We start from the raw sequence: 15,053 nt of genomic DNA, 5'->3' as shown, positions 1-15,053 counted from the left end.
TTTGTTTTTCGATTTTAGAATTTTCGTCAATAAGTGATTCCTTTTTATTAGGGATAAGTTCATTTGGTTTTGGAGTTCTTTTTTTAGTCAAGTTTGGATGTGAATTAATGATTTAAGATTTGGATGTGTTCCTTTTATTCTCTTACATGTCTCGCTCTCAAATCTACCTATGGTGTGGAAATTAATTTGGCAAAAAAAAAAAAAAAAAAAAAGGTATTTCACAAAACTAGTATACTCACAAACACAACCTTGTCAATAATATTAACCATTACATTTGAGACTTATTTTGAGTTCACATCCCTTAATTTCATTTGATAAACAATATAGTTATTTTAGAATTTGTGCAAACATTGTTAACATGAGTGAAAGAGATGCAGACCTAAGAGAAAAAAATCTCGATTTCTTACTGATTTGAGAATCTTGTTACAAAGTTGTGTAAGGGCTCAATATGTATAGTGAACTTAACTGTAACTAGGCAGTAGGAACATGTAAGATACGTGATGTTATGCTAGATTACACACCCCAGTCGATTTAGAAAAAAAAAATTGAGCTTTTTTATTTTGTTTTGTTCTTCTTTTTAAACCTTGGCAGCATGGAGAAATTTATTTTGTTTTTAATACAAGCGCTAGTGAAGGAATAGATTTTCAAGACCTGGGAAGTCTTCAAGGTGAATACTCTTAACCAACTGACCTACAAACCCCTTGCAAAAATAATTGAGTTCTATGAGCGGATATCCATCATAATGTTATATATGATCTAAATGAGGACCAAACAGATATTCAACAAGAAAAAAAAAATGTTGGAGAGGCCTAATGAAATATGACAAAATGTTCTTAGAAATTACGTAGATGGAGTTCTGGGACGTCCACATCCGAACTGCTCCAAATACAATGTTTGTAACTTTTCATAGCACTATAAAAACAGGCAATGGTCGAAGTTCAATCTAACTAAAACGTTCTCTCCTCATTTAATCTAATTTGTTCAGTTGTACGTTGCTAGCTCTTTGTTTTTCAATGGCTAAAACAGCTCCGGTAGTTTTGACCCAAAACATTAATATTTCTGATACCCAAAGGGCCACCTCCTTTAATCATTCAACTGATTCCTCTAGCATCAACTGCCAAGAGCACTCCATTTCAGCTCCTGATGATGAAATCCCCACCATTGATTACAGCATGATCTTCTCTGGTGATGTCGATCAACGACCCAAGGCCCTCCAATATCTTGCCTATGTTTGCGAGGAGTACGGCTTTTTTTATGTATGGAATTCCTCTCATCTACACACATTGTATCTGTATGCACAATTTAATTTAACTGACTAAAGTTTCTTAAACATGTGTATTATAACACACACATAGAGCTTCAAGTGTGTGTCAGATGTTCACAGAGACGAGCTACTGATTACCCACTCTACCAAAACTTCTATGGCACGGGGATGCCATGGTGGAAATATCCCATGGTTTACTAAAAGAAAATAAAATTATAATTATTTATGGAACTAAGTAGATCAGTTTTTATAAACCCACGAGAATATAACAAATAAGGGTATGTGTTGCGTTTTATTCAATGACCTTTTTTTGTCTTGTGCAAAAAGAAATGCATGTTTCTATTTCTTTTTCTTTTTTTTTGTGTCAATAAGGTTTTCCTCATTCCGTCCCAGGTTTTTATTTTATTTTGTATAAAAAAGTATGTTTTCTGAGGATGTACTAAACAATTTGCCAGCTGATAAATCATGGTTTGCCGGATAACGTAATTGACAAAGCACTGAAGGGAGTTTCCGAGTTCTTTAATCTGACGGAGGAGGAAAAGTTGGAGTATGAGAAGAAGGATTCGGCAGATAGGATCAGATGGGGGCTAGGTTTCTCACCTGGGGACCATGAAGCTGTCAAGCGGGAGTATCTCAAAGTTCTCCCACATCCAAAGTTTGAAGGGCCTGACAAACCAGCAGGTTTCAGGTATAAGAAAATAGTTGTGTTTGAGTTTATAAGAAATTCGTTGCTGCTTCATTGCAAGAATTTCTAATGCATAAAAAAAAATCAAGAATTTCCAAAGTTATTTCCTTTGTATAAATATTCTACAAAAGCAAAAACAAGATCTTACTTGTTCTGCAAGCAACCTCATTGTGTTTTTACATCGTCCACATAGATTCTATAATTGTGTTTTTTTTAAATTTTGAGGGTAAAACATATATAAATTCAACTTTGGGTTTTTTTTACATTGTCCACTTTGGGTTGAAAATTTTGAGGGTAAAACATATATAAATTCACTTTTATGATGTATATCCAAATTCTAATTAGCTTCGTAACTACTGGCCTTTCAAAATTTTCTTTTACGTGTTACAGCAAGTCTTTGGAAGATTATTACCAAAGGGACCGAGAGGTGATGATAAACTTGGCAAAGGCAGTATCAAAAACGTTGGGATTCGAAGAAAATTACTTAGAGAAGGAACTAGGGTTGGAAATTGGCGCCGATGTTTCTGCAATGAACGTGTATCCCCCCTGGTTTAAATCCAACACTCCAATCGGTCTGCCGGCGCATCACGATCCTGGCTACCTAGTTTCCCTTGTACAAAACGTCAACGGCGGTCTCCAATTACACTATAAGCAAAAGTGGATCAATGTTCATTTGCCTTCTAATTCCATTTTTGTTAATATTGGGGATCATCTTGAGGTAAATATGCATTAGTTGTATATTTTAAGCCCATAATTTCTTTTTGGACATGCGATATGTGGTAACATAATCAACCATGTTAATTACATTGCTGAGCCATATCTTATAGAGATGAGGCCACCGGTGCTGGTTTGAACACGCGAACCAACCCAGCAAACAAGGAAATAATGTCTCCTGGGACACTGAGAAGAGTAATGCTAGGCTACCATATTTTCTATATCATACATGTACCATTTCTCTAATAGAGGTAGGGTCACCTACACATATAAGTCTCACATTTATTAGAGAGACAATACAAATGTGATATGGAAAATATGATAAGAGTAGCATTTTTATCGTGAGAATGATTCACGCCGTATAAAGGGAAACCTTATATGTGCCATATTTATTGTTCACATACTATATTAGTCATATCTTTCACAAAGATCGAACCTATGAACTAATGGATTCGACTTACTAGAGGTATGAACATATGGGGTTCCATATAGTATTTCCTCAATGCAATTATGACGGTTCATTTTCCATACTACGCAATAACCTAGACAATTAAAGAGCAATTACATTTTTAGTACAAAACTTAGAATAAAGTAAAGAAGATAAGTATCCAAGTTTGTTAATGTATAACTAAGCTAATTTTGATTCAAATATTGCTTGTATTATAATAGGTTTTAACTAATGGGAAGTACAAGAGTCCTATGCATCGTGTGATCCTAAACAACAAGGTTACAAGAGTCTCTGTGGCCACAGTACACGGACCATCACACAACACATTCGTGAAACCAGCTTCAGAGTTTGTGGACGAGTCTCACCCGCCAAAATACCGAGGGATGATATACAAGGACTCCTTGGAAGCCAATGGTTACCATGAGATTGATGGAAAATCATGCCTACAACAACTTCGGATATGAATTAAGCAGCTAGGTGTTTAAGCTTAAAGCTGGCACATAGATGTCGTGTGCTAAAATATTTAAATAATGTGTGTGTTTCCGTTATGAAGTAATCAATGTAATTGATCCTAAAAACAATATTTTGTTATGGTGCTAATTAATAATGAATAAGGTATCGCAGAAGTTGCCCCACTTTGGTTTGTGTGTCGCAATTTTACTAGTAATAGCTACGCCAGCATAAATCACGTTTGTATCGTGTTGTACCTTTGTAATTGTCCTGATGGATAAAGTATTTCTTTTAAACTCACTGCATTTCAGATTTAAATTCTTACCCTCTTTTTAGTGTTTATTAGAATAATGATATCGTTTGTAATAAAATGTATTGAAAAAGCCCTCTCCCATTGCTGATGTGTGATTATTATTTTGTTCCTAATCATTTGGTTTTGGTGTTTAACTACTTGGGTTTGTGCATTTTAATATTAAATAATTTCCCTTTTTTTTGTTTTCACTTAATACTGAATAATGTAACTCAACACTAACTAAGAGACTTTAATCGTTTGTGCTTGTTACCCAATTAACTAAGGACCTGAACTACCTTTAAGCCCAAAGGAGAAGTTTCATCGCTTCTATGTGTAATTTAATACATTCTAATTACTTAATTAATATAATCAATTAATTCCATCATCCCTTACTTATCTCATTACACAAGCGTATTGGTGTACAACCGTTTTAGGTTCTAATTAGCGAGGTAGTAAGGTGATTGGTATCAATACAATTGGTTAGAACTTTAAATCACCTAGTGAATTAAAACTTACTTTTAGTTCTCCCTTACATCGACAATTATGTGATGAATCATCAAGAGGAACCCTCAAGCCAAAAATGATATCTAGCCATATGTCATGGCTACCCAATCATTCTCTAATTTATTACTCTCAATCATGTTATTAGGGTATGGTTAGTTTTATGTCAAACCACTATTGGAATCATTCTAACTTATAGGATTCTATTGAGACGTATAGGAATGTCTTCCTTTATTACGCTCGATACTTCGGTCAAAGATTCCCGAATCATATCATAGATTATTCTTCTTCTCGTACTGTGGATTAGAAATTCCTTGTTGAACATTCAAATGTATCTGAGAATAAGTCAGTGACCACAACAATGCATAGAACATATCCAATATGGGAATTGGTCACGTCTCATTGTCATTGATTAGCAAGGTATCCTCATGACAACTATGATGTCTTAGGGAAAATGATTACTTGCATTATTCCAACTTGTAGGGTTGCTTGCTTAACATGCATGTAGAATTTCATGTGAGTACTTTTGTTTGATTGTATTCAATGAGCTAATTCCCTTAACAAGCTCCTACATACTAGTCTTAGTGTCCCTACATGAGTGGTTTCAAAAGGGCCATCTCCTCCTATTGAAGTAGATATAGTATGTACTGATATATCTGGAAATGTCTCATTAGTCAAACCTCTTAATATTACTTCTTCGATCAATCCATTGTCCATGGATTCATTACTTGAACGCATATTGTTTAATTGACATAGTCCTAAATAGGACTTTACTTGTGTATTTCATTAGTCATCACCAAATATTTTAACATTATCTTGAAAGGTTTCTTCTCAAGATTGACTTTCAGGGCATCTCTCCAATAATACGACCATTCCAGTGTGTGACTTACAAACAACCATTATGCATTCAAAATGAAAGATGATAACCTTTCCCTTATTCCAGTTACAAACCACCACTAATATGCATGTTCTGTTTGAAGGGTTATGACCATTTCCAATTAGCCACAAAGAATTATTTGATTAATTAATTTTTTGAAATTTTACAACATCTTCCTCTGCTTCTTTTTTAATAAATGAATACAGAATAAGCGAGTTGAGGTGGAGTGCATGCAGAGAGTGTGAGGTATATGCAGAAAGTGTGGAGTGTGAAGGTAGTAGGAAATGTATGTAAGGTGTACTAAAATAAATTTTATTTGAAAAAATAAATGTAGATTTTAATCATTAGGTGATGTGTATTTAATAATAATAAGGCAAATTTAGAAAGCATGATGCATGTCACAAATTCCAACACTAAACTTTATCTAAATCGATGTCATTTCTGACATATACTGATTGCCTTGTTTAGAACCATAGTAAATAAAAAAAGTTTAAATTCCAAATTTAGACCATCACCACCAACACTCTTACATGCTGCCACCGACCTTACCATCACCATCACCATCATCATCACCATCATCTTATCATCGTCGGCACACTAACAAGAATTTTAATGAATTTGAATGATAAGATCAAGTTGATGTGAGAAGAAAAACGTAAAGAACAACCACATTGATTGAATTAAAATGTTTGAGACAAAATTATAAGTTTCACAAACACCATGGGCTAATGGTACAAAAATTATTAGGAAACAGAGAAAATAATTTTTTGAATTTTCTTATGAGAAATGCTAAGGATATTTTTCGTGTGAAAAAAAAACATAATACGTCGTCCAATTTGTGGTTTCTTCTCCCTCTTCCGTTGAGATTTGTGTACCGCCAAAACGAAAACACACCAAAAACTCTCGCCTCCTTTTCTCTTTGTTATCCTACAATCCCATCTGCCCAAAACGCTCAAATTCCCAAATATGATTTCTCCGTTTGATTACGGACTGCGTTTTGGGTTGCTTTCTTCTCAGATCTCTACCGCCCTCCCACTTCGAAACTGAAATCAGGTACTTTTCCCTGGTTTTTGCCTCTGCCTCAATTTTCTGTTTATATTTTGATTTTATCTCTCTGCCTTTGGAATTGCAGAAGCATTAAGGAATTACAGCTTATTCAAGTTAAGGGGATGCAAAATATCAGCATTGAAGGCTAGTCTTTAGAATCATTGAAGCTGGTTTCTGGAAATAATGGAGACCTCTTCCATCTAAACATCTCTGGTGAGAAACTCGAAGAGATACATATAGCTTGGAAAAACGTTTCTTCATCACCAAGAAGCACATCCTTGATGATATCTGCCCCAAATCTTAGAAAGTTGAAACTGGAGGGTCATTTGACGAACAGGCTAAAGTTTTGGAAGCATACGACCTTATTAGAGAAAGCCGAGATCTTATTGTGGCATAAGGCAAATGAGTGCGGCAATATTTTTGAGGTTCTTCGCAGTGTATGCAATGCTAAAACGACCAGGCCACTAAGGTAACGATACACTATCCTCTAAACACATTCTCATTTGCTAAAACGATTTATTTGAATTACTAAAATCTTTTTGTAGGATAGATACAATATTCTGAAGAATGGAGACTGCTTTAGTTGAAATCTATTACTACATTTTGTTTTTCCTTTTCCTTATAGTGTTCGGTTTATTGTCCTCTATCTATTTAACTTTCCTACGAAAAATTGCAGGCTTTGTTCGGGAAAGGTTCTGTGACAATGATGACATAGTTCCTGCAGTGGTCTCTCTTTTCAGAGCAGTGACAAATCTGAACACCTTGCACATAAAGTGTCGCATATTCGCAGGTGGTGGTCAATGTGATGTAAGTGAAAGCCTGTGTTGCCTATTCTCCATTAAACTATTTTTTTCTTTTGGTTAGAATTTTCTACTGATCTGCTCGTTTCCTTGTTGTCTTATCTCCAGTCATCTCCGTTCGACACAAACTACTGGAAAATGCGAAACCTTGGTTTCATTAACCAGCTTAAGGAGGTAACCATAGAGCCTTTCTACGGTCCTAATGAAAATGAGTTTGCAAAGTATATTCTCGAGCATGCTCAGAACTTGAAGAAAATGGTTATTAGTTATTTGAAAGAGAAGCAATCGAATGTTGTGGCTGGAATGGTAAGCAAAAACAACATGATTTCTTCTACAGCCAAAGTTGTCATCAGGGAAAGTCGTCTGGCGTGTCTGAGCTAAACCTGCTTAAACAAGGGCACGTTGTATCTCAAAGACTCATGATGGTTGGTTAATAGTTCTGTCTTTTTTAAAGGGGTATGAGGAGTTTCCTAAATAAGACACCTCAGATACAAAAACAGAATAATGTGAAAAACTACTATGTTCTTCATATCTCTATCATCGTCCATTTTCATATCCTACAATTCTTGTGTTTTAATCTTTGGGCAATTGATTACTTGGCAATTCGATCTGCCATTGGTGTGCATAGCGGATCGGACACCCTGTGAAGCTTTAGGTTGTATCTTAGAGTTGTAGGCACCGCCATAACCAGTACATTAGGAGGCGTCTACGGCTTTAGGGCAGCGACATTGTGCCTTTCTTTGGTTCACAGGCCAAAATTTCAAAATTTCTGATTTTGATTTAATTTTCATAGATTTGATAGTAATTATATACTTAATCAGGCCCTTTAAGTGATTTTTTTCAAAAAAGGATTCATTGTGGGATTTACTTCACATCGAACTTCAACGATTTCAAACCACCTATTTTGTAAGTCTTGTTTTATTAATATTAATCATTCTTGCAAAATTTTAATTGAATTCGAAACTATTTTTCTATTTAATTGTCACAATGAAATTTAATGTTTCTTAAAATATAATGTTTGTCAATTTCTTTTAACTCAATTAGATGACTAAAATATTTCCGATTTGGTTAATATTTTGTAAGGATGATCTATGAGTTATAACTTAAAAAATAAACAATTTGGATTGTTGAAGTTTGTGTGGTGTGAGTTGTACAAGTACTTTCAATTCTTTGAAAAAAAAATAAAGATCCATTTCCTTAAAGGTTTTCTATATTTAATTATATAAATAGTTAGTACAATTTTGCAATATATTATACACAGCATAGATCCGAGTACCAACCCAATTGATGCTGTTTCTTTGTTTCGGGTTCATTATCGAATGTCTCGTTAGACTGCTTACGTACCCTAAACAGGGATCAAGCCAATATAATAAATGAGACTAAATAATTGAGACAATAACCTTGTTTGGGGAATTGAGCAATGTGAGGGACATTGGTGGAAAATGTGAGATTTAACCTTATGATTTGGTGGTTAAATGTTGTTCATAAATCAATGTGTGAAGAATCAAGAAATTGAAGTAAGGAAACGTAAGTAATGATAGCTAATTAAACTAATGTCTAGTTAGGCTTATCACGGATAATTATTCCCGAAAATAAATAGTTTGGAAGTGGGGTGTTATAGATTATGCATTTCACGCCATGTTATATATATATATATATATATTTGGAAACACTATGTTATGGTTGTGTTTTAGATTGCATCATGGCATATCCATATGTATATTATTTGCACATAATTATTGTGAATGCTTTGAAGTGCAAAGGTGAACGCAAGACGCTCAGGTAAGTACCAGGTGAGCTATTGATTGATTAAGTGAAATGACGATTATGTGAGATGTGATGAGAGCTCATAACCTGCACCTCGGTGTTAGTGCTTCAGCCCGTGGCCAGGGCACAGTCTTGTCGTACAGACCACTGTAGGTGGTTTCGACTTGTAGGTGACCCACGATTATTCGCATAGTCTTCACATAATCGAGCACTTGAGCGAATTTATTTACACTAGTCTTGTCGTACAAACCACTAGAGGTGGTTGCGACTCGTGTGCAGGCATGTTTGATGAGCTATGGATAAGTCATACAAGCCACTATAGATGACTCCGACTTATATGCTAGCATTGATTGATGAGATATGTGATGAGGTATTGATTAAGTCGTACATGTCATTATAGGTGACTCCGACTTATATGCTAGCATTGATTGATGAGATATGAGATGGGATATTTATTAAGTCGTACAGGTCATTATAGGTGACTCCGACTTATGTGCTAGCATTGATTGATGAGATATGGATAAGTAGTACATGTCACGTGAGGTGACTGCGGGTAGTATGTTGATGAGCTATTGATTTAGCCGTATAAGCCATAATAGGTGGATCCGGCTGATATACTATTTCATATTGATTTATTTCATCTGGGTTACTTATTCTTGTTGAGATATTTGACACGGCATAACTATGAGATTGTTATTTTGGTTATGGTTTGAATTATTGTCACGCTTGTTATTTTCTAGGAAATTATATAGGTGTTACGGCTAGGGGTTATTGCCTTTGGTAATTGAAGTTGGTTTGAAAAGTTTTGTTTCACTCACTCACACTTTTTATTTTTGCACCCCTCCAGGTTCTATTAGCAGAGTTCCGTATCGACCAGGATTCGTGGCACTTTTCAGTACAGATGTCTTCTTATGATGGTATAATCATTATCTTACCTTACTGTACTATACCTATGCTCTATATCATGTGTGAAATGGGTCTAGATCCGCTCATTGTGCACTCGTGTACTTAGGCACTTTTAGATTTTAATTTATTCACATTTTATACATTATCACACTTTATGGCTTTGTCACCTTCTTGGTGTCGGCCAGCACGGCTCGATTCAGGATCCTAGTGGACATTCTGGATCGGGATGTGTCATAGTATATAGCTAACCTAACAGAACCAATAAACCTGTGTGTTGAATGACAAATCGAGAGAAATTACAAATATCATATCAAGTCCGATTACTATATACTTAAAATGCTGGTTTTTGGTCGGTAAGACATTGTGATTTAGTGCCAGGAATAACGGTAAAAATGATCCTGGAATACAATCGTTTGTTTGGCCTTCAAAAACTGCTCTGAAATATGATCACTGACTCAAACATTTGTTTGGCCAGGGGTAACGGTACAGAGAGAGACATGAAACATCCCCCTTTTATCCAATAATGCCGGTTCTATAGCCTAAGACATTGTGATTTACTACATGTTGCTGATTCTGTATTTAAACTTTTATTTATCGATAATGTGCTATCATCGAACTCATCAACTAGCGGAGCCAGCAAGAGTGTTGGTTAAAACTTGGCTGCAATGAGATTTAAACACTTTAGTGACTATTTCTCTCCTCAATCCTCATGACATATAACCTGTGAGGAGCAGATAACCACAATAATGTATAACCTGTGAAGAGAATATAACCACAATAAAACATGCACATCGTTGTATGTTGCACCCAAGTCTCTTTTGTTTAAAAAGCAAAACTAACCAACTTCACTTCGCTTTAAAACAAAAAATAAACAAAAAAGTTCGAAGTCACTTGCATAGTAGGATTTATCTTTGTAGCCAAACTTGCAAAGTTGGAATTTAGATAAACATGCACCTTTGTATAGCACAATCACAATTATCACTAATACAATTATTTGGATTCAGATAACACAAAGATGAACCATACACAACCAAACTAAATTTCTATTCCTAAAAACTTGTTCGAACCAAACACTTGTTCAACTTTATTTTGTTTGATAATAAGATATTTTACACTACTATAATTGAGATGGAGATTTTGAACTAGGTCAATGGAGCGGACTCACTAGTTCACCTTTTATTGACACATATGTTTAATTATGGACAACTCAAATGTTTACTGGTTTCAATAAAGGCGAATTTGGTCGATGCTTGACTGGACATCAATCTCATCACCGCCGTTAGCTTCTATGGATTGTTTGTAGGTCATTGCACGATATGCTGGTGGGTGACATTCATCTACAAACTCTGGTGCTGGTCCCACTAGTGCATCCAACGAAGGTCCATGTAGTGTTGCCACTGAGATCCTCTGTACTTTGTTGTTGTCCACAACCACTCGATGAACATGGCTCTTGTACTTCCCATTGGTTAAGATCTGTATCAACGTAATTAAAATAATACATATGAAGCTAATAATGTATTTTGTTTTAACCGAGCAGAAATTATTTGTACAGATTGGAAGGGTCCACATAACGGACGACTTAAATAACCTTATTTGAAGAACTCCTTGTACAACTTTGTTTTGAACTTTGTTTTAATAATTTAAAACGTCTATTTTATAATTTTTTATTCAAATATAATCATTCTAAAATAGACAATAAAAAATTAATAAGACATACTAGTTGTAAAAAAATAAAATTGACGAGAACAGTTATTTTAAGAAAACACTAATCAAGCTGTTAAGAAAATACCTAAAGCTAGACGTCGGAACATTAAAATGCAAAACACAGAGTGAACCCTACAGTTGAAGCTGCCTCCTCTTAAATTATATTATACACAAAATTAAAATACAAGTACACACCACTACAAAGACAGGTAAAAGAACAAACTATTAATTTAGTGATAGAATATACCTCAAGATGGTCACCAAGGTTTATAAAAATGGCATTATGAGGGATATTAACATTGATGCATTGACCACTATTGGATAGTATTTGCAGACCACCATTCACATCTTGTATGAGTGACACAAAGAAGCCTGGGTCAGTATGATCAGGCACACCAATTGATCCTTTTGATATGAAATTGGGTGGGTATAGGTTCATGGCAGACATATCAAAACCAGATTCAAGCTTAAAAGCTTTTTCTACGTAGCATTCTTCAAATCCCAAGCCTTTTGACACTGCCTTTCCCAGACCTTTTACTATCTCTCGCGATGCTTTGAAATACTCTTCCAAGGCGTCACTGTTGAAATAAAAAACCGCAAAAATATATAATTTTATGAAAAAAATGTCGTACATTACAATACGAAGTACGTCAGTCAAAAATTTAAAATATATTAGTTCTTGATAAGAGAGGGAGTGCCAAACCTTATTTTCATCAAGTGTTAGCTGGGTGCTTCTATACATATATAATTTTTTGTTTTGTTTCCTTTTGATTTACAACAAAAGGGGATCCGATCGAACATGAAATTATTATGGTATTATTTATGCTAGTTTTGTGGCACTTTTGTTTTAAGCTATAGGTTAAAGTCTTAAACATGAAAAGGGAGCATAGAAGCAACTATGTATAATGTAAAAAAAAGTTATTGAATGGCTTAGGTACACATGTTGCTTAAGAAGAGAGATTCTCATATTTTTACAAGAAATGAGAACTAGTTGCAAAATCCACTACACTTCTTGTACAACGATCGAAACTGTCTATATTGAAAGTCTTTTCTCATAAATCCTTAAAAATTTTATTCGTTTAATTACCTATTTAATTCTTATCATGAATATCCATTGCTTCCTAGAACATTATGTTCATAATTACTACATGTCTCAACCATTTCAATTGGGATAATATTTTGGAAACCAAAAATGTCATTCTTATCATATCTTTATACCATCATTTGTATCATCTCTATAATAGAAATGGTACCCACATCTGTTGGTGGATCCTAACTCTAATTTTTTTTTTTACCAATTGATATTTTCTACACTAAGGGAAGGGGATGAGGTTAGCCTCACAATGGGCTAGCAATAATGTGGTTCAAATTTGCCTTTGGTAGACTCTAACTCTATTAGAAACTTGTAATAATTATTATTATTAAGGGGAGGGGAAGGGTTTGAAACTATTACAATAATTTAGGGGATGAGAGAGTTTTGAATCCGGGACGTAGGGGTGGAAACCCAACACCTTTCAATTAGGATATTGAACCACATACTACCCATATTAGAAATATAGTACAAATAAATACTAAGTGTAACATTACTCTTTGAAAACATAATCTCTAAAGTGAAATTTGGAAAATAAACGATTGAAATTATTGAAATTTAATGCGGAGTGAATCCTATATATAATTAGTCTCCTTATTACTAAACATGGTTTGCCTCCCCTTAATGAAGAAACATATATCCCTTCATCAGTCAGTCTCCCTCGATTTTCATTTACAAATCTCTCTCTCTCTCTCTCTCTCTCTCTCTCTGGCCTTTTCGTTCGTTTTAGTTTATAAACCAACACAACAGAAAATAAAACGTTATCAAACGCGCCATAGTTATAATACTTATATAAATTTAAAAAAAAAAATTATGTTATAATTTGCTTCTTCGTAACACAACTGATGAATTTACAGTAAAATGATTTATTAAATAACGATAAATATCATAACATAGTAGACAAACTAAATCACCATAAATATACCTAAAACCAGCTGGTTTAGAAGGGCAGTGAAACTGGGGATGTGTAATGACCTTCAGATATTCCCTATTCTCTCCAGGAGAAGATCGCAAGGCCCATCGAATTCTATCCGTCGGACTCTTTTTCTCGTACTGCTTTCGGTCCTCTATCTCCTCCGGGTTAAAGAAATCAGAAATTCCTTTGAAAACACCCTCAAACACGCCGTTGGAGATTCCATGATTTACAAGCTGAAAATATGGAGCACAAAAATTTGTCAGCAGTCGAATCCAATTATTAAACATATTACATGAGAAAAAATGAAATGAAATGTGCATGGAACAAATAGTTGGGTGATAATTGACTTTAAATTAATGTTCAAGGTTAATGCATAAAAAATTAGGAAAGCACCTCTAATATATATGGTATATACTTGCGTTAATACTTCAGATCCAAGTATGAAAGATTTCTGACTAAAATATTTTATAATCATGTTGGCTTGTACTATATATACTTTATCTATCAATATGGAAGCAAAATAGGCTTCTAATTTCATTTTTTGAGGGGATTAAGGAAGAAAACTGAAATCCTCCTAGTTTAGAGTAATAATAGTTGCTCCTTATAATACCTAAGATATATTGGTCATGTCGTGCAGCTAAGTATATCGACAAGAACACTATTTCTTTTCTTTTTCTTAAAGCGATATTAGGGAAATCTGATTGAATGTACCAAAGAAAAAGGGTGAATGTATTAAGGATATAAGTTTCAATATTTGGTTTTAGCTAAACCCTCAATATATATGATTGGAAGTCCGAAAGCAAAAGTAATAAAGGGAGATTTGTTTCCATAAATATTAATAGGGGGGGTTTTTCTGACATTGTTAGGGCACATATAAAGCATAGACGAAAATCCTGCAACAAAAAATAAAAATAAAATAAGCATATATACGCACATAGAAAAAGCCGAAGTCCTTGCAGACATGGCCTAAGTTTTCGAGGGCTTTGGATCGTTCATCAAAATCATCAGAGAATAACATGAAATAATCAACGGTGGGGATTTCATCAGCCTCAACAGCTACAACAGAATCATTAGGGTTGATGATGGACGGTGAGTTAATGGAGGCAAGGGAGATGGCAGGGTTGGGTTGAATAGTCATATGATTAATAAGCACTGGAGCTGTCTCAGCAGCCATTTTATGTCTGCTAATTGCTCGTTGGAGAGGATAATCAAGAGAGAGTATTAGTTGCTCTGAACTTGCTTAGGAAGTCAGGTGGATGAGTTTTGCATGCATTGATGCGACTACGTTACTTTCATTTATAGGGAGAATGTGGCCCCCACTTGGCTAGAAAAATGTTCCACTTAAGTATAAACTAAGGAAATTACTCATAAACTAATTCATGTTGGTTGATTAATTTTGACCAAAACCTAGTTGATTGAAATATTATTACAACAAACCATGTTTCAGCAGTATATGTGAACACAATCTAGCTCGTTTGGTCCTTTTCTCTTCAGCTAAACGAAATAAATTTATAGAAGCCAGGAACAATGCATTCTAATTAAACGACAAACTGGTTTTGCCTTGGTGCATGTGTTTGTAAAGAATCTTTGCA

General features: G+C 34.6%; 2 protein-coding genes across 2 annotated transcripts; one reads left to right on the top strand and one right to left on the bottom strand.

Moving 5' to 3' along the window:
* The first annotated feature begins 926 nt into the window (after window positions 1–926).
* Window positions 927–3,743, top strand: LOC103956537 (2-oxoglutarate-dependent dioxygenase 19). Its single transcript, XM_009368540.3, has 4 exons — window positions 927–1,256; window positions 1,720–1,952; window positions 2,340–2,667; window positions 3,333–3,743. Exons 1-4 carry the CDS (start codon window positions 1,014–1,016, stop codon window positions 3,573–3,575), a joined length of 1,047 nt encoding a protein of 348 aa, XP_009366815.2. The 5' UTR covers window positions 927–1,013; the 3' UTR covers window positions 3,576–3,743.
* Window positions 3,744–10,975: 7,232 nt separating this feature from the next.
* LOC103957935 (2-oxoglutarate-dependent dioxygenase 19-like) lies at window positions 10,976–14,635 on the bottom strand. Its single transcript, XM_009370159.2, has 4 exons — window positions 14,396–14,635; window positions 13,471–13,694; window positions 11,703–12,033; window positions 10,976–11,224 (listed from the first exon to the last, which is right to left on the bottom strand). Exons 1-4 carry the CDS (start codon window positions 14,633–14,635, stop codon window positions 10,976–10,978), a joined length of 1,044 nt encoding a protein of 347 aa, XP_009368434.2.
* Window positions 14,636–15,053: the final 418 nt, after the last annotated feature.

This window comes from the organism of the source record quoted next, unplaced genomic scaffold, assembly GCF_019419815.1.
Source record: "Pyrus x bretschneideri cultivar Hongxiangsu unplaced genomic scaffold, Pyrus_bretschneideri_v1 Contig81, whole genome shotgun sequence".
NCBI lineage: Eukaryota > Viridiplantae > Streptophyta > Magnoliopsida > Rosales > Rosaceae > Pyrus > Pyrus x bretschneideri.
The sequence above is the reverse complement of the archived record's forward strand: the minus strand, read 5'-3'. Positions and strand labels throughout refer to the sequence as shown.

What these genes read in the sequence shown, in the direction of transcription:
- LOC103956537 (XM_009368540.3), top strand. Translation starts at nt 1,014, where the DNA reads ATGGCTAAAACAGCTCCGGTAGTTTTGACCCAAAACATTAATATTTCT. An exon ending in AGGAGTACGGCTTTTTTTAT is followed by an intron (nt 1,257 to 1,719) that starts GTATGGAATTCC and finishes ACAATTTGCCAG; the next exon opens with CTGATAAATCATGGTTTGCC. An exon ending in GACAAACCAGCAGGTTTCAG is followed by an intron (nt 1,953 to 2,339) that starts GTATAAGAAAAT and finishes TACGTGTTACAG; the next exon opens with CAAGTCTTTGGAAGATTATT.
- LOC103957935 (XM_009370159.2), bottom strand. Translation starts at nt 14,635, where the DNA reads ATGGCTGCTGAGACAGCTCCAGTGCTTATTAATCATATGACTATTCAA. An exon ending in AGGACTTCGGCTTTTTCTAT is followed by an intron (nt 13,695 to 14,395) that starts GTGCGTATATAT and finishes CCATATTTTCAG; the next exon opens with CTTGTAAATCATGGAATCTC. An exon ending in ACCTTGGTGACCATCTTGAG is followed by an intron (nt 11,225 to 11,702) that starts GTATATTCTATC and finishes ACGTTGATACAG; the next exon opens with ATCTTAACCAATGGGAAGTA.